Source organism: Ips typographus, linkage group LG12, assembly GCF_016097725.1.
Source record: "Ips typographus isolate SLU linkage group LG12, UJ_Ityp_2.0, whole genome shotgun sequence".
Taxonomy (NCBI): Eukaryota; Metazoa; Arthropoda; class Insecta; order Coleoptera; family Curculionidae; genus Ips; species Ips typographus.
In genome coordinates, this window is record NC_138433.1 from 1085381 (window position 1) to 1103656 (window position 18276).

The 18276-nt window shown below is 41.6% G+C and overlaps 1 protein-coding gene across 1 annotated transcript; it reads left to right on the top strand.

Moving 5' to 3' along the window:
* The first annotated feature begins 159 nt into the window (after positions 1-159).
* Positions 160-18133, top strand: LOC145736254 (sortilin-related receptor-like). Its single transcript, XM_081990571.1, has 19 exons — positions 160-535; positions 1388-1639; positions 1696-1857; positions 1918-2163; positions 4887-5146; positions 5198-5952; positions 6792-7677; positions 8370-8632; positions 9463-9811; positions 9929-10204; positions 10259-10451; positions 10505-10665; positions 11205-11607; positions 12092-12374; positions 12431-12651; positions 13227-13502; positions 13986-14193; positions 14247-14524; positions 15534-18133. The coding sequence occupies exons 1-19, from the start codon at positions 323-325 to the stop codon at positions 16239-16241; spliced, it is 6393 nt and encodes a 2130-aa protein (XP_081846697.1). The 5' UTR covers positions 160-322; the 3' UTR covers positions 16242-18133.
* Positions 18134-18276: the final 143 nt, after the last annotated feature.

An 18276-nucleotide genomic window follows, 5' to 3' on the forward strand; every position in this document is an offset into this window, starting at 1 on the left:
TGCTGTACTGTTAAACTCGGTCCATACCACGTGATGCGGTCGGAGCATTGGCCATCTAATGAATTAAAATGAGACAGACACACGGACGCGCAATACGTCAATTGTCACTGTCAAAACAAACGTCAACCATTGTTTTGTTATCTTGTTTTGGAATATCCCCAAAAATTAATTTCTGCTTTGTCAGTTTTGTGCTAGTGTTTGGTAGAGTTGGTTCGGTGTTTGTCGTTAAACAGACGGTTAAAAATCTTGTTTACGTTTATCTATACCTACATTCAGTTTTGGTGTGGGCGAAAGTGCCACACACATAAGGGCACCTGAAACAATGATTCTGATATTTATACTGGTGTTTTTGGCACCCTTCCTCGCAGCCGAGGGACATTCGAAGACGTTGCACGGGGCCCCCGAGCCTGCCAAGGACCGCATATACACTTTCTATGCGGACGACGAGGTTTTGGACGTTGCCGGTGGTGAGGGATCGAGAGTGAGGAGGTCATCACCAGACTCTGGGGTTTCCGAAGATTTGGTCACCACTAAGGTAAGGAAATTAGATATTAAAATAATGCTTTAGAGAGGGTTTTTGTGGTATTTCCAGAAATTTTTATGAGAGACTTTAGGGATTCATAAATTTTTTGGGTTTTCCATTTTCAGGTAAAGAAATAAGGGACCATAATTTCCCTTTATACTAGGTTTAGGTTTTTTACAGTCTATTATCTAAATATGAAATTCTTGGTAATTCCCCTTATTGAAACAACCATCATGTGATATAGTAACACATCCTGTCTCCACTATGATAATTAGGATGCAGGAAAAAGCCCAGTAGATTATGGGTTTGTAGGGACAGTACAATAAGGCAAAAGCATAATTATTATTATTATATTACTCGAAAATTGCAGGCTCTTCAAGTAATTCTCAATTCAAGGTGAATTGACATTTGGAACAATGTTTGTTTAGTATTTTGATTTTGATATGAAGTGCAAATCAGCACCTATTTACATTTACTAAACAAGAACAATGATTTATTGAAATTATCCAAAACAAATTAGTCACTTATCACAAAGAACTCTCTTCTGGCTGGTTTTTGTTCTTATCAACGTTATGAGTAATACAACATTCAATTCTTTGATATTAAATAATAAACTTCTGATCTAATCTTGAAATTATCAAGGAAATTATAGTTATTAAGAGCCAGTTTTGTAGGTTTTATTATTATTATTTTTTTCCAATTTGTTTATCAGTTTTTAAAGTAAATTGCCTGCATGAGTAAGTAATCCTGTGACTGTATTAGTCGTTATGTTTTGTAATATTTACTATCTGCAATCACTACAGTATACAAGACACTTGTAATGGTTAGAATTAGCTACAGCCAATAAAGAATATTGTGTTGTAGATCAGCCATTTAAATGACACCCACAAGCAATTGATGGTTCATTGGGTGGGCAATGGTAGTAAAGTGGTGATATGTCTGGCCCGCGACCCGGCCATACCCATATTCGACGTCAAACTGTTAAACCCATCATCCGTGTTCATATCTTACGACGATGGGGACAGTTACCAGGACAAAACCGACCAGTTCAAACTGGCTAATGGTAGCCTGTCCATTTTGGAGAAGTTTTACACCCATCCAACCTATGACACCCATGTGAGTTCAAAGCAGTAAATTCCTTTTCACCAGTGTTCTGAAATGTTTTATTCCAGTTTGTATTTACGGACATAATACATAACACGCTGTACGTCACCAAAAATCACGGTAGGGATTTCAAGAGGATCGAACTGAAATTCACTCCCAGCGAACTGTCCTTCCACGATTTGTTTCCGGACATTTTTGTTGTTCTAGACAAGAACGACACGCAGGGACGGGTAAGCAGCTGTCAGCAGTAGTTTAACAGTGGCTCACGTCACTTTTTCCTCGACGTCTAGTTGTGGATCACGGAGGATTTCGGTCAAACGTTCCGACAAGCGCACGAATTTGTCAAGGCGTTTCACTGGGTCCTGGACGACAATCACCATCGTTTGCTGGTGCATCGCAACGAACCCAACGGCCTGGGCAGCATCATTTACTCGAACAGTTTGTTTCGGAACCGCGTCAGCGAGGTTTACGCCACCAACATCAAGGACTTTTACAAGAAGGGCGATTACCTGTTTACCACCAAGAATAACTCTAAGGTAAGTTTACTGACGTCCACAAATTTTGTTTTAGTAACGGCGCAGTGTCTAGTTTGGGATTGGTCTAAGAAGGCTGCTTTGTTGGCCAATCACAAACTGATAAATGTCTTCTTTGTCTAACCCATGGAATTTTTTCTTGTTTTCTCTTTCTGTTGCGCGCCATTTTTTCAACGCGTTTGCAGGTTAAAATATGTGATCTAATTCGAGACATGCGCGGTGGTAGATCGCCGATAACTGTACACCAAAATGTCTTTTTGCATACAAAATGCCTCTAAAATACCGTGATTTGATAATTCAATTTTTGCGGTTTCTTGTAAAGGCCAATCGTTCTTTTTGACAGCTGACAACATGATTGCTTGTATTTTGAATAGTTGCAGCTATTTTAAACCTGTTTGAACCGTTTACAATCTAATTAATCATTCTCTGTACATTTCTAGACACTTTAAACGTGTTCGAACCTTTTTCGACAGATGCAAACATGACTTATTACACTTTGAACATTTTAAGACACTTTAGACATATTTGAACAGATTTACAACTGAAACATTGTCAAAAACAGTCACGTGAACTTCAAAACGCAGAAAAATGGTAAATAAAAATTTAGACAAAATCCACGTTACGTGACGTTGAAAATGCAATTGTGCAGGTTCTTGCAACACTGTAAAGGCCAGTTGACGCCTGTCAAAATTAGTCACGTGACCTTTAAAATTAAAAAAATTGATAAAAGTTACATTTTACAAAAAAATTGATAAAAATTACATTTAGACATTTAGTAAAAGCTGAAATTGCAACAAACACATCACGTGACTTTGATTATGCCATTTTAGAGGTCGGCGACGCGGTCCGAGCCAACTGACACCTGTCAAAAACGGTCACGTGACCTTAAAAATGTAATTTAAATGTTGACCGTTTGGTAAATTAAATTTAGAGCTGAAATTGTAAAATACACGTTACGTGACGTTAATAATACGATTTTGAACTGGCAACACTGTAAAAGCCAGTTGACGTCTGTCAAAATTAGTCACGTGACCTTTAAAATGCGCTTTAAAATTAAAAAATTTGGTAAATTACATTTAGAATGAATGTCTCTTGCAAATTTACATTTGTAATAATTAATTTGTAATGGATATTGTAGTAACAAAGATTTTACCATAATAACTACATGTGCCTATGTTGTGATCAATTTTCGGTTCAATTTTCTTGAAATATACAGACAATGCCTCAAAATACTCTCAAATGCCTTGTAATGCCTTGTAATACGTCACAATACTTCAAATTACATCTGGGCGATCTACCACTCGGTTACTATGGAATCGCTTTTAAGTGATTAACATTTGTGTTCATTTTAACGGCGAATGTTATCATTTTGAAGCGCTTTTAAGGTTTTGCGATAGCAAACAAAAGCATTAACTGTGTACGATAACAGGTATAGCCTAGTTGCCTATTGACATGGTGCCAAAACATATAATATTCGATAACCTTGATTCTAATTGATTGTAATATGGCAAATATTTGTGAGGGAAAAGGTTCAACGACCAAAACGGTACTATTTACCATTTAAAACGTTAAAGTACTGAAAATTGGTTCATTTGAAGTGTAATCGAACAGACAACGTTATCACAATAATAATCGACTAAAGTAAATTCGAAAGTGTGGGAAAACAAAGGGAGATGCATGTCACGTTTGTATTTTTAGACGGCCAACAAAAGCGTTATTAGCGGGGTCAAAGTGTGACGAATATTCTCAAATGCGAGGGGGACAATTTTTCAATTAAGAGAATTGTTGGGATTTTTATTGCCAGGAAATACGACGCCCCCTTTGTTACTGCTCCTCTAGGAGTTACTCACTCTATTAGGGTCAAAACATTGCCTACCCCAGAAAATCTTAGATTTACTCCGATCTTTTCAGTTTTCTTAATAATTCTTCCCGTTTTTCCCAGATCTTTTCAAATCTCCTTAATCTTGTAACAAATTGTATCTGTTATTTGTTAGAAACGGTCAAGAAAAATGCTTTAAGCAATACCTACAATGTGTTCAGGAAGTAGGAACAAAAGTTTGAGAAATGTTTTTTAAAAAAAATAAATTACAGATATACCCACGCCACTGGTAACAATAGCAAAATACAGGGTGTTTCAAATACGGTTGTTTTAAGTGGCCAAACTGTAATGCTGTAGGTATACAGGTGTGGTAAATCCAAAACCGACCATAGGAAAACCGTGTAACTGACAGAGAAACGTAGATAATTGCATGCGCGGGACAAAGACAGAAAACGAAAAAAATATCAAGTAGCCCATATTTTCAGCGCGCCGTTGCCAAAATCCAGCACCGTTTTAAAATTTTTTGTCGACATTTGTCACATTTTTGAGTCTTTATGACGTCAATTCTGACAATTTCAAGATGAAAACAGTCTCTGTGACTTCGTAGAAGCATTTGAAAGCTTTAAGGGATAATAATCTTTTATGGATTCTGTGCTCCAATCTCTCTTGGTGCTCAGTTCTTCAAAAATTCTGAGTAAAATTATAAGTTAACATGTTATCCTTGTTTTTTTCTTGTTATTGATAAGGAAAACACAAATACATTGAAGTCAAAAAGTGCATGGCAACAACGCAATTATTCATGTCATCTTATCCTCAGAATCTTCCCAGATCCCCTCTCCTTGGATCGCAAAATCTCCTCAGTGAATTTGACAGTCAATTGGACTTATACAAAAATTTGTTTTTTTAGGGTCACTTGCAGCTATTCGTGTCAAACAAATTGAGCAAACAACAGCCCTGCTACTTCGACACCACATTGGAAATTACGAATTTCTACATAGTGGACGTGTCGAAAGGCAGAGCTATGGTGGCCGCCAGTCACACACCAACTAAGTCCAATTTGTACGTGTCCAACGATTTGGAGGGTAAATCAGGAGTGCTATTCACCCTGTCGCTTGAAGAAGTTTTTGCTTTTTTCCCCAACACCACCTGGATAGGCACCTTACTTCAGTAAGTTGAATGTTCTCGTTGAATTTGAGGGAATTAATGTCAACTTTCCAGTCACATCTCGGAAGAATCGTTCGCAGATGTGTACAAAGTGGAAGGTGTCTCAGGGATTTATGTAGCGTCTAAAGTAACAACGAAACCGATTAACAACAATCTGGGGCCCCAACACTTGGCCTCGGTGATAACCTTCGATCACGGCGCCTCCTGGCGTCCAATTCAACCGCCTTCAGTGGATATGGAGAACCAGGACACGAGTTGTGTAGTTTCGAAGGGTTGCTCGCTGCATTTGGGTCAGAAATTCAGTCAAATTTACCCGGAAAGCCGTTCGGTTCCGGTAATGTCGAGCAAATCGGCTCCGGGCACCATAATCGCCACCGGGGTGCTGGGAAGCAACCTCAAAGGACACCAAGGAGTCTATGTAAGCGTGGACGCCGGTTTGACGTGGCGTCAAACTTTGCGCGACTTATACTTCTTCAATATGGGCGACCACGGGGGTATTCTCAGCGCGGTAAAGTACTACAAAACGAAAGGGGAGACCAGGCACATACTGTACTCGGTCGACGAGGGGGAAACCTGGAACCAGACCCAGTTTCACAACGAGGAAATTCGCCTTTACGGTTTGATGACCGAACCGGGGGAAAACACCACCGTTTTCACCATGTTCGGATCGTTGTCCAAGGAGCATCGCTGGCTTATAGTTACTGTCGATTTTTCCCGAGTTTTCCCGAGGAATTGCAATGAAAACGACTACAAAATGTGGACGCCAGGACAGAACGACGAGAATCGCAGCTACATACCCTGCATTTTGGGTAAGTCTACTCGATTTTGTTTGTTTTTTTGTTTTCTTAACTAATCTAAGTAGCTTATGACAAATCAAATATGGAGGAGCTGTCAAATAAGTAAACAGAACACACATGGTTTCCTGACAACTAGTTTGACAGCTGTCACGTGACTATCTGAGGAAATAGTGTCCCAGGATTACGTGACAACTGTCATAAACATTAAAACTGTCAGACTTGCCCAGTTTGGACGGGAAGCTCTAAAAATCACAGTACCCGGAACGGTTTTCTTTTGTTCGAAACCAGTCGTGGTTTTCGGCTTCTCGGCTATTATTTTGACAGTTGTCGCGTAAGCATCTAATTAAATCGTGTGCCAGCATCACGTGGTTGCCGTCACAAACGTCAAAGTTTGCTCGACCAAAACAAGAAGCTACCAAAATGAAAGTAAAGTAATATTTTGAAACAGCTCCTTGATCCATAATTTGACTAAAGTCTAGTTTTGGCCACTGTGTAGCCCGTTAAATTCTCTACAAATACCTTAATAGGGAGTTATAGCAAATTGGGTCAAATTAGGGAGTTATCGCACTCTGAAGTCACACCTACCTGGGGCACGTTCGGGTCCAAGTAAACTCGTCTGGTCGCTATGATCGAGTTGCGGGGCGATCTTGTTGGACGCGATCAATTGCCCCGGCATCGTTTCCATGTCGTCGGTCACGTGACTGACCGGTTGAGATACGATTGGTTCCGCGTTGTTGTTTCTCGTGAAATTGTTTGCAACTTTCGTTATTTACACGTTTTTCTAGCTCCTCAAGCTACTTTCAGTAGAAATTTTCAATCTACTTGTGCTAATAATAATGCTTTATTTTTAGGGGAACAAGTGACGTATCAGAAACGTCTCAGAAACGCCAATTGTCTGAACGGTCTGGACTATACTCGCGTCGTGTCGAAACGTCCGTGCGATTGCGACGTCCTGGACTTTGAGTGCGATTTCGGCTTCAAATCAGTCGGGACCGCTGTCCCGAGATGCGTGAAGGACAACTCCAAATCGTGGCTCGTCTACGACCCGTACAAAGTCCCCGACGATTGTCGTCCAGGACAGTTCTATTTGCGCACGAAAGGTTACCGGAAAATCCCCGGAGACGACTGCGTTCAGGGCTTCGAATCGCACTTTTTACCGGACAGCGTGCCCTGTCCCATTGAGGAGTTTGACGATTTCCTTTTGTTCGCCCAAAGGGAAAATATTTCCCGCTACAACTTGGTCAGCGGAGTTTTGGAGCCTCTACCCGTAAAAAACTTGAAAAACGTCATAGCAATCGATTTTGACATGGAAAAGAATTGCGTCTATTGGGCGGACATCAATCTTGACACCATCAATCGTCAATGCTTTAAATCGGGATCGCAGTCGGCGGAAACGTTAGTGTCCAGCGATCTGGCTTCCATAGAAGGCCTGGCCCTGGATTGGGTTTCCAAAACCTTGTATTTCGTGGACGGCGCCCGATCCAAGATCGAACTGATCAAAACCGACGTGAACCACAGCGGACGCATGCGGAAAGTGATTTTGGACAAGAACACGCTGAAGAAACCCAGAGGAATCGCTGTCCATCCCCAAGCGGGATATTTCTTCTGGACCGATTGGTCTAGTGAGGCTCCCTCAGTTAACAGAGCCAACTTAGATGGGACGCACGTGAAGATTTTGTTTAATCGGGAAAAGGTGGAATGGCCCAATGGGATCACCGTTGATTACATTGCAAACAGGTAGGTTGTATTTTTTGTCATTTTTAACACGTTTTCTAGGCATAATCTGCAATTGGTAGGAAGACCCTCCCTAAATCACCAGAAAACGTTAATAAGTAAAACAAAAATTGATACAATTTTTAATGAAACACCCTGTAAATGTTACGATCAGTTGATAGAGATCTATATTTCGTCTGATTCCAAAAATATGTTCACATTTGGTTAAGCCATTTTCCCGATAAGGGAACGTAACATTTTGCGGTATTTAAAATCGCAGCTGCCATGACGGAACGTTATCGTCATTCGTGACGTAATTTGACAGTCGATCAATGTATTGTTTTGATAAATTACGTCATCGTGACGTCAAATTTGCTCGGCACGCTGGATAACGCCAACATGTTATTCAGGGTGTCCCAAATTGACGCTGTAAGAGCTACAGAGTCGGTTAAATGGGGAAAGTTTTAGAGAATTTTACGCGAAACTTATTTCCAGTTTCCAAAATTGAATTATCTTTCTCCGTTTTCCGGAAAATTGGAAAAATTGCTTACAGCTCTCAGAGTTTTTGTTCTGTTCGTAGAGGCAGAATTTCAAACTGAGCATTTATTGGTTGAATCAGCTCACGTGACATTGACATAACACAGTTTTATGTGCTCTATTTGGTAGCTCTATTTAGATACGATAAATAGTATACAGGATGTCTGGTTTGTTGTCAGGATATACTGGGTGGACGCGCGCAAAGACTACATCGGCAGTTCCGATTTGCACGGTGACGGGTTCGTTAACGTGGTGCACTCGTCGAACGTGGTGTCGCATCCGTTTGCGGTGGCCGTTTTCAAAAGTAATTTGTACTGGGACGACTGGAAGAAAAACGCCATTTACAGCAGCGACAAGGACCAGTTCACCGGCTTCGAAGTGGTCGTCAAAGACCTGGTGGGCCTTATGGATTTGAAAGTTTTCGCCCACGGTTTGCAGATCGGTAAGTTTACGGTTTTTAAATTGATTTAGAATCAAATTATCTACTTTTCAAGTTTCAAAACGTAAAAAATGCCTTGTTCAAGTATTCAAGTACATGTTCTAGCTTGGAACAAGAAAATGTAAAAATTCTCTCAATTATCATATCTGAAATGTGAATTCCATCAAATTATTTACTTTAAAGAAACTTTTTAGAAAGGTCATTTTATTGGCTCTCCATTGACGTATAACACTTTAGTAAAAATAGTGCATTTGACCGGGTTTTTGAATATAAAACAAAAATTGGTCAATATTTTTGGAAAGCTTGAAATCTGCCCTATCTTTTGTGTGTGAACTTTGACGCCCTCTAGTGGCCAAACAGTACCACTAACCAACCGACTTTTCTGCGTTAGTGGAAAGCTCGTTTCATTGGCCGTCCATCGACACATAAAAGTATACAGCGTATACGTATAATGCTATTTCGGCTATTGGTGACGTTTTACACTATAAAACGATTTTTTAAATTGAAATTTGACTGTATCTTCCTTGGGAAACGTTTTTCAGAAAAATGACATAATGTAAGTCAACTTTCCCGACTATTTGTAGTCATTCTAGTAATTATGAAAGTTAAAACCTTAAAAGATTAGGCACATGTTGTAAACACAAACTAAACGCAGTATTTCCAGTCATTTTAGTCATTCTACTTAAATTTTAAGGCAAAAAAGTAAAAAAAACAGTGGAATATTATTAACATTAACGAAATGCGCTATTTGGAGTGATTCTAGTCAATTTTCAAAGTGAAAACCTTGAAAAATTGAAACATTTCATGAGAAATTACTTATGTTTTTCCTACAGGTACAAACGCTTGCGTAAACGCCACTTGCACGCACATTTGCGTCGGAATGCCCAAAAGCAACTTTACGTGCCTCTGTCCGGACGGCATGGAACTGGGCCGGGACAACAAAACTTGCCTGTGTCCGGGCGGACGGCCGCCCCTAGTAAACGGCACTTGCGCCGCCGTCGGTAACACGTGCAATCCCGACTTTTTCACGTGCTCGAACAAGTTGTGCGTGCCGAAAACGTGGACGTGCGACGGCGAGGACGATTGCGGCGACAATTCGGACGAATCGTCCTGCGGACTGGTCACCTGTCCTAGCACGTTCCATCAATGCGGCGACGGCAAATGTTTACCCAGTTACTGGAAGTAGGTATTCGAATATTTTTGTTGCATGGAGAAGCAGCTTGTCTAAATTATACAAAAAAAAAACAAAAGAAAATCTGGCTGTCAAAACATTTCTTTGAAAAAAAAAATGATTTTTAGGTGCGATTATGATAAAGATTGTGCGGACGGTTCCGACGAAATCGACTGTCCCCGTCCCAACTGTACAGACAGTCAATTTCAATGCACCAACGGACGTTGCATATCGAAAAACTGGAAATGCGACGGCGAGAACGATTGTCGCGACAATTCCGACGAACTGGACTGCACTAAGGACGTCCCAACTCAGTGTAAGGCGGACGACGAGTTTCAGTGCAAAAGCGGTGCAGTCACGTGCATTCCGAGTACTTGGAAATGCGACGGTGAACCGGATTGTCGGTAAGTCACCTCTTAAACTCTGCGTTTACAGGATTTAGTGGTTTTTTCGTTTAGGGACGGTTCGGACGAGTCTCTTTGCAAGGAGAACGTGTGCAGCGAATCGCAATTCGCTTGCGGACCGCCCACCAATCGGTGCATTTACTTCACGTGGGTGTGCGACGGCGATATTGACTGCGCCGATGGAAGGGACGAGGCTAATTGCACCAACACTAAACCGGACAATCCTAAAGTGCCGTTTTTCCCCAAAGTACGTGTACTATTCTCCAGAGTGTGACGTTTACTAGAGCGTGTTGATTTCAGAATCAGACCTGTCAGGACTGGATGTTTAGATGCAAAAACGATCGGTGCATTCCGTCCTGGTGGAAATGCGACAACGTCAGTGATTGCGGCGACAACAGCGACGAACTCGACTGTCCCACGTCACCTCCTACTGTCCCGTCTATTATTCCGACAACCCGAAGGTAATTACAGTGTTGCCATTGTGGATCATTTTTAAAGTATCCGAAAGGTTCTCAATAGTATTTAGAGGTGTATGGAGCTTCCAGAATGGTTCTAGAGGCCTCTGGCAATTTAAAACAGTTTAAGGACTGTTTAAGACAGTTCTGGAATTTTTCAGTAGCATTTAGAGATCTTTGGCACGTTCTGAACCATTCTAGAAGGTTTTAACAATTTAAAACTACTCTAGGAAGGTTTAAGACACTTTTGGAAGTCTCTGGTACTTTTTAGAAAGTTCTCAATAGCATTTAGAGGTCTATGAAGCTTCCGGAATGGTTCTAGAGGCCTCTGACAATTTAAAACTACTCAAGGAAGGCTTAAGACACTTGAAGAAGCTTTTGGCACTTTTTAAAAGCTTCTCAGTAGCATTTAAAGGTCTATGAAACTTTCAAAATAGTCTTAAAAGCCTCTGAATTGAAAAATGGGACTTTCTGCTACATTTTGGCTGAACAAAAAACTTAGTTCAGTTAAGATTCCAACCGATTCGATTTTGTCCGGTTTTCAGGCCGAATTTGTGCGCCAACAATCAGTTCCGTTGCCACACCGGACAGTGTATTCTGTCCTCGTGGGTGTGCGACGGCAGTCACGACTGTCCCAACGGCGAGGACGAGCACAATTGCGACGGTCCCGCGTGTCGGACGTCCCAATTCAAGTGCGTGAACGACGGCAGCTGCATTTTCCGCTCGAAAGTGTGCGACGGCGCGTTCGATTGTCCCGACGGGACGGACGAGGCTTACTGTCACGATCAGTATTTGCCCAACGAACCGGCCACGCCCAGCTGTAGTATCGGCTTTTTCCCGTGCGACGGCGGCAGCTGTTTCCCGTTGTCCGCCATGTGCGACGGACGCGACGATTGTCTGGACGGTTACGACGAAAAGGACTGTTCCAAGAAACAGAGAGTGTACCAGGTGAGTTTATTGTCAAAAGAGTGATACAACTTATTAGAATGTCGATGGTGTTCTGTGTCATGGCTAGCTTGGACCTTATAACGGGTGTTGAATAATTGTTATGGTCAGGTCGCCTATGGATGGCAATTGACACAAAAAGTTATATGACAGCTGTCAATCCGCCGCGCCGGTTTGATTTCAAACCATACCACAGCCAACTAAGACCATAACAATTATTGAACATCCGCTAGAAGGTCAGAGGCTTTCAAGGGAATTTTCTTCATGATGACTTAAATTTATTTATTATTAAAATACGCCACTGGTTTTGAAATTTGTCTATAAAATCATAAAATGTCAGTGTGACAACCATAAATGGACAGTTCCATACAATCTTGTAGAGGACATATACAATCTAGTTTTCAGAGTCACATGACCCATAAATTACAATTTTCTTAACCAATCACAAACTACGATTTAAGCAAATCAGTTAACGGGACATTTCCAGGTAATGCAAATGGGAATTGACATTCGTAATACAAACTACACGTCCCTATTGCTATACTGGGCGTTCTCGCCCTTAAAACCGAACCTAACTTTGGAGTTTCTACCCTCGATCAGTAAAGCGGAGGAGGGGATATGGCAAAACAAAACTTGGACCCAGCAAACCAGATATTTGTTCACCGACCTCGTACCCTACACCAAGTACAATATGACTGTGTTTGTTAGGGAAAAAGGGAAATCGGTCGTTTTTCCTCCGGCCCGGTACCACATTGCCAGCACTCCTGAAGGTGAATAGTTGCGTCCTTAGGTCTTAGGAAGGGGAAAACAGTTTAAATTGTTTAAGGCGTACCGTCGGCGCCGCTGAACGTGAAAGTGAAACAGCAGAACGGCTCGCACATTCTGGTGTCCTGGGACAAGCCGCTCAGTCCGAACGGAGTGATCAGAACGTACCAAATCAGTTGGTCTCCCACCGACTTGAGCGTGGTTCGATTGAAGTTGAACGGGAACGAAACGTCTCATCTTTTGTCGGCCGATTTCCAGCATAATCGCGTCTACACTTTTAGGGTAAGTTGCTCACAATTCAGTGTTGCCGGATCGTTTTTCTACCTGACTGTACTAAATTTCCCATCAAACAGAATCGGAAATTTAATGAGAATTCTAAAAATGTGCTTAAAACAATCATTTTCTTACTCCCAGAAGGTTTCACCAGCGATTTTGTTTCTGACTGTGTTTTGGGCAGTTCAAATTTTGATACCACTTTTCTTCCTGACTGTACCACAATTTGTAGTGTTTTTTTAGATTATTGAATAGAAAATTTAATGAAGATTCCAAAAATGTGCTAAAAACAGGCATTTTCTTACTCCAAGTGGGTTTTACACGCGATTTTGTCCCTGACTGTCCTTTCCAACTGTGTTTTGCCAGTTCAAACTTTGACACCACTTTTTTCCCCCCAAAGTGGGTCACGCTTGGCTGGATTATCCTCTGAAACCACGTGATATGTCCCTAATGTCAAAATTCGTCTAGAATCTGCAGAAATGACTAAATCTGTATTTTTGAAGTATGGTTTAGCGTTATTTTTTTGACTTGGCAACACTGCCTTGCACATACACGGCGACCCGCTACTTTTATAACGAATTTAGGTGTCTGCGTTCAATGGATTGTACGAGAGTGGCGAATCGGAGCCGGCCCAGTTAACTTTCGACGGCAAAACGGTCGTTCATCCGGTCGAGGACTTGCAAGTGTCCGCCATCACCAACGCGACCGTGCTGCTCACGTGGTCGTACAAGTACGACGCGGACGGATTCGCTGTCAACGTCACTACGCGCATGCCCGATTATCCGGCGCTGCCCTCTCTCACCACCAAGTCCCGGAATGTTTCCGTACCCTTAGCTCCGGGCACTCCGTACGACATTCAGGTAAGTTGGACCGAGAGAGAGAGAGAGAGAGAGTAATATATCGTGGAAAAAGGTGGCCGATAAAAAATATTGAGTTTTGTAATACAAAAGATAATTAATTACTGTAACCTTCAAGTTAGAATTGAACCACAATATTGCAGGTAAATAGGGAACAAACGCAACTATTGGCAACACCGTCGAAAAATATTGTTTTGACAGATACAGTTTCATTTCATTGGTAGGCGCAGCCTACTAGAATCCGAGATAAACTGCGCATCCAAATTCACAGCCTACTATATGGGCCACCTTTTTAAAGAACGGCCGATATATGACATTGTCGGTGTATATTCGTTTTCAGGCTGCATGGAGCAAACAGAGCGTTTTTGACGTCACGATGACGTAATTTAGCAAAATCATAATTTAACCAATTGTCAAATTACGTCATTGTGACGTCAAAAACGCTCTGTTTGCTCCATGCAGCCTGAAAAACCTAAAAATGTACAGATTTACGCGTACCATAACGGTTTGGACGGTCCACGATCCCGAGTAGAGGCGACCACTTTAGGTTCCCCTTTACCGGTCATCGATAACACGCAGGCGATCCTCTCTAAAGATGGCACCACCGTCAAACTGTCCTGGAACCGTCCGGAAAAGTACGGCAAAGTCACGTGGATTTACGGTGTTTATTATCGCTCCGCCTCGGACGGACCAAGTGAGTTTGTGCTACAACGTTGCCAACTCAACGAATTTACTTGGAATTTTCAGCTTCGTTCCGTCAAGAAATCAGCACGAACGCGACCACGGCGTCCGTCACCAATTTGCGGCCCTGCGAAACGTATTTGTTCGCGGTCGGCTTGGTGGGACCGTACGGAATCGGCCCGTTGTCCACCCGTCGGTCGCCGAACGCGATCAAAACCACGTCGGATCCTCGGGCGCCGCCCAAAAACCTCCGAGTTCAGCCGCAAACCGATCCGGCCGATCCGCTGAAGATGGTGATCAAGTGGGAACCGAATTGCGCACCCGCAGACAAAGTCTCCTACATCGTAAGTAGATTGCAAAGTCAAACTAATTTAATTATTTATTATCTCGGTAATATGCTAGAGAGGCCAGTTTTGGCTTATTTTGTAGTATTTTTTCTAAATTATTTAAAAAGTGAAATTTTGGAAATTTCTTATTTTCCAATGCACAGCAAAGGGCATGTATATAAAAAAAATATGCAATAACAGATCAAACCAATAATGGCAACGTTGCACTCTGGACCCACTGTTCTGACATGTGTCATTTAACTGGACCCAGTCTACAGGTGTGGTAAATCCAAAAGCGACCATTTGTCGAATTTGGATTTATTGAATAGGAAATTTAATGAAGATTCCGAAAATGTGCTTCAAACAGTCATTTTCTCACTCCAAATGGGTTTTACAGGCGATTTTGTCCCTGACTGTCCTTTCCAACTGTGTTTTGGCAGTTCAAACTTTGATACACTTTTCCCCCTGACTGTACCACAATTTGTAATGTTTTTTAGGTTATTGTATAGGAAATTTAATGAGGATTCCAAAAATGTATTTAAAACAGTCATTTTCTCGCTCCAAGTGGGTTTTACAGGCGATTTTGTCCCTGACTGTCCTTTCCAACTGGCCAAGTAGGCCATATGTTCAGCGCGCTGTTGCCAAACGCCAATTTATTTTGTCGACGCTATTTGAGTGATACTTGGCGTTTGGCAACAGCGCGCTGAAAATATGGCCTACTTGATATTTTTTTCGTTTTCTGTCTTTCTCCCGCGCATGCAATTACCTACGTTTCTCTGTCCGTTACGCGGTTTTCCTATGGTCGGTTTTGGATTTACCACACCTGTATACTTATGACAGATTGCACCAATCATATGTCAGTGCAATTGGACATTTATATTCAAGAAAATCAAAGAAGACCAGATAATCAAAACAAGAAGAATCAAAACAAACGAACTTCCTGACAACATCAAAAATAAAAAAAAACAATTGACAGACTTAACTAGGGATGGGCAAACTGAATCGAAATTAAGAATTCTTCTTTCAGATTTCCATCACGGAAAAAGTGACAAAACGCAACTGGCGGATCAAAGTAAGTAACAAACTGGCTCATACCGTGACCGTGGAGAATGGGGGCGTTTACGCGATTGTCGTGTCGACGACCGTGCGCGACGCAAAAGAATCGGAACCGGTCGTCTACGAGGCGCCCATAATTTACCCCCCCACCGAGTTCCATATCGTTCCAGAAGCGAACGGCAGCTACTTCCTGTATTGGAACGAACCGGAAGTGAAACCGGACGGTCCGTTTTACTACGAAGTGCTGGTGCACGCGGGACGGGAAATGAACGAAACGACCGCGCAAATCATTAAAATCGATCGTCCTCCCTTCGTTTACACTGTTAACGCATCAGCCGGTATTTATACGTTTTCGGTACGGATCCGGTCGAAAAAGGGGTTCGTTTCACCGAAAAGCGAGAGCCTTAGCAGCGCCCTGGAAGGCCTGGAAGCCCCGCGTACCAATTTGCCTGCCATTATCGTTCCCAGCGTGCTGCTGCTTGTTGTGTGCCTGGTGGCTGTCATCGTGACGTTGGTGCTGCGCAATCGGCGTTTGCACAACAATTTCGTGCGATTCGCCAATTCGCACTACAATACACGTTCGGACGCGGCCACCTTCGACGAGAACGGTCTGGACGAGGAGGAGGAGAACCCGAGAATCGTCGGGTTCTCGGACGACGAACCCCTGGTGGTCGCTTAGCAATAAGTTTAAACAGGTTTGGGGAGAGACAAGACGTTACCAGAGGGTTTATAGAAAATGCTACCAAAAGGTAAATATAGTATTTGTCCATACAGGGTGGGCCATTTGATTAGTTACATGGGGATTGTCCAAAAACCACTCCTCATTTAAGTGATCTTGTATTATGACCCATTTTAATTAAATCTGTATTATAGTAACGATAAAGACATTTTCAGATTTATAGCAACAAATATATAACTTATACTCAGTAGTGTACAGGGTGTATGATCCTTGTCTACTTTAATCGTTTAAATTCCTAATTTTCTTGACAGTTTCTTCAAACTTTTCCTCTTGTAACCCAAAATGTATCGACTTGTTTACCGTTTTGTGTCAATTGTGTTTTTCATGTTTTCGGTAACCGAAAATGCCTGGGGGCAAAACAGGGACTGATCGTTTTAAGTGACACACCGAAAATTGCTTACCTTGCTTTGCAGGTTTACCGGCAAGCAAAACACACACACACAGTTCAGAATTAGAGCTCGAATCAGCTAAGAAAAGGCCACAGGCGTCATCAAACGATGATGTCACGATCTCTGTACGTCTCGCTTTAAATATTGCTGCTCTCGTTACTTTCCAAGTTGTTGCAGCCAGTCAGTGGCGTGCTATTATTTTATCAGTAAAATGAAACATTTTCGTCGTTTTTAATAAAGAAAATAAAAGACAACAAGTTTTTCAAAGGAATGGAAACTCCTTCTGCTTCTTTCTTCATAAATTGTAAGACGTTACTGACGATTTCACGGCCTTGGCTGTATATGATAACACCTTTCTTTCCAACCTTTTTGAAAGACATTTTGACAAAATAACGTTTTTTATTCATAACACTATGTGAACTTCAACTGCGACCATCAACAATACAACCAAAACACCAGACTAAAACGGAACCTAACCTAACCCCCTAAGTCTCCCTGTCCGCCACTACATTTTTTTAAACTTGGCAACACCGTTTAGAGTGCCGGCTAGTAAAAGCATATAAAAAGGTCCAAATGTCCCTGGCCGCTGCCGCATCTGTTTTAATTGTGTCCAAGTAAAAACCGTACTACGTTGCCAAGTGGCTTTTTGACCGCTTAACAATATATTTTCGGGAATATTTTAATAGGACGCCTCTGATTATATCTAATGCGACGGCAACTGTAGAAGGAGAAAGAAATAGTTTTAAAAACTGCGTCATTGATGATGCGGTGGCCTTTTCTCATCTGATTCGAGCTCTACTAGCTACACTGCACATTTCACAGTAAACTATCAAAAAACACTAATTTAATTTTTCCGCACTTGTTTATTCCCGCTTAACCTCACTCTTGTCAAAAAAAAAAAGGTAAACAACTTGAGAGCACTGTCAATCAATTTGATGTTTCTGTCCTTTGCCGCGTTGCCGGATGCTCTCGTCAGCTCGAACTTTCTTGCAACACTGGGGGCGATTAGTTTTTTTTTTTTCAATTGGGATAGAGAGTTGTTAGGGAGTAACACTCAATTGGACAACATCACATGACTTTGCTAATGCGCATAAAAAATTTTCGAAATAGTCGACACCCTGTACACTGACCAAATTTATATGGTGTTAATATTAAATAGGTAGAAGTTCTACAGGGTGTGCAAGTAATGGCGGCCGTATTTTTTGACTAAACAACCCTTACGAAGGTTGATTTATTTAAATTTCAGCGCTCAATCTTGTTTCCGTTTTCTTTGTACAGATATTCTCGCTTCTTATTTGATTAGTCAAATTTCTGTGATATATGTTTAAGTTTTTAGAGTTTGCGTAATGGGAATTTGACTGTGAACTATGTTTAACTTGTATTTGTACCTCGACCGGTTAATTATTGTATGTTTAGACGTAATAATTAAATTGGACTATATGAGTTGAAGTTTTTTTTTCCCATATTTTGACAACCCTTTCCCAAAAAAATGAGGTTAGTCACAAACCAGGCAACGAAAAACACGTGAACGAACTTTCACCAATCAACTCGTATGGAGATATTTTTTGAAAGCTTGAAATCTGCTC

Excerpts from the sequence above, each read along its gene's own strand:
- LOC145736254 (XM_081990571.1), top strand. The coding sequence starts at position 323 with ATGATTCTGATATTTATACTGGTGTTTTTGGCACCCTTCCTCGCAGCC. Across the intron at positions 1,640-1,695 it reads ATCCAACCTATGACACCCAT|TTTGTATTTACGGACATAAT; the intron begins GTGAGTTCAAAG and ends GTTTTATTCCAG. Across the intron at positions 9,812-9,928 it reads TGTTTACCCAGTTACTGGAA|GTGCGATTATGATAAAGATT; the intron begins GTAGGTATTCGA and ends AATGATTTTTAG.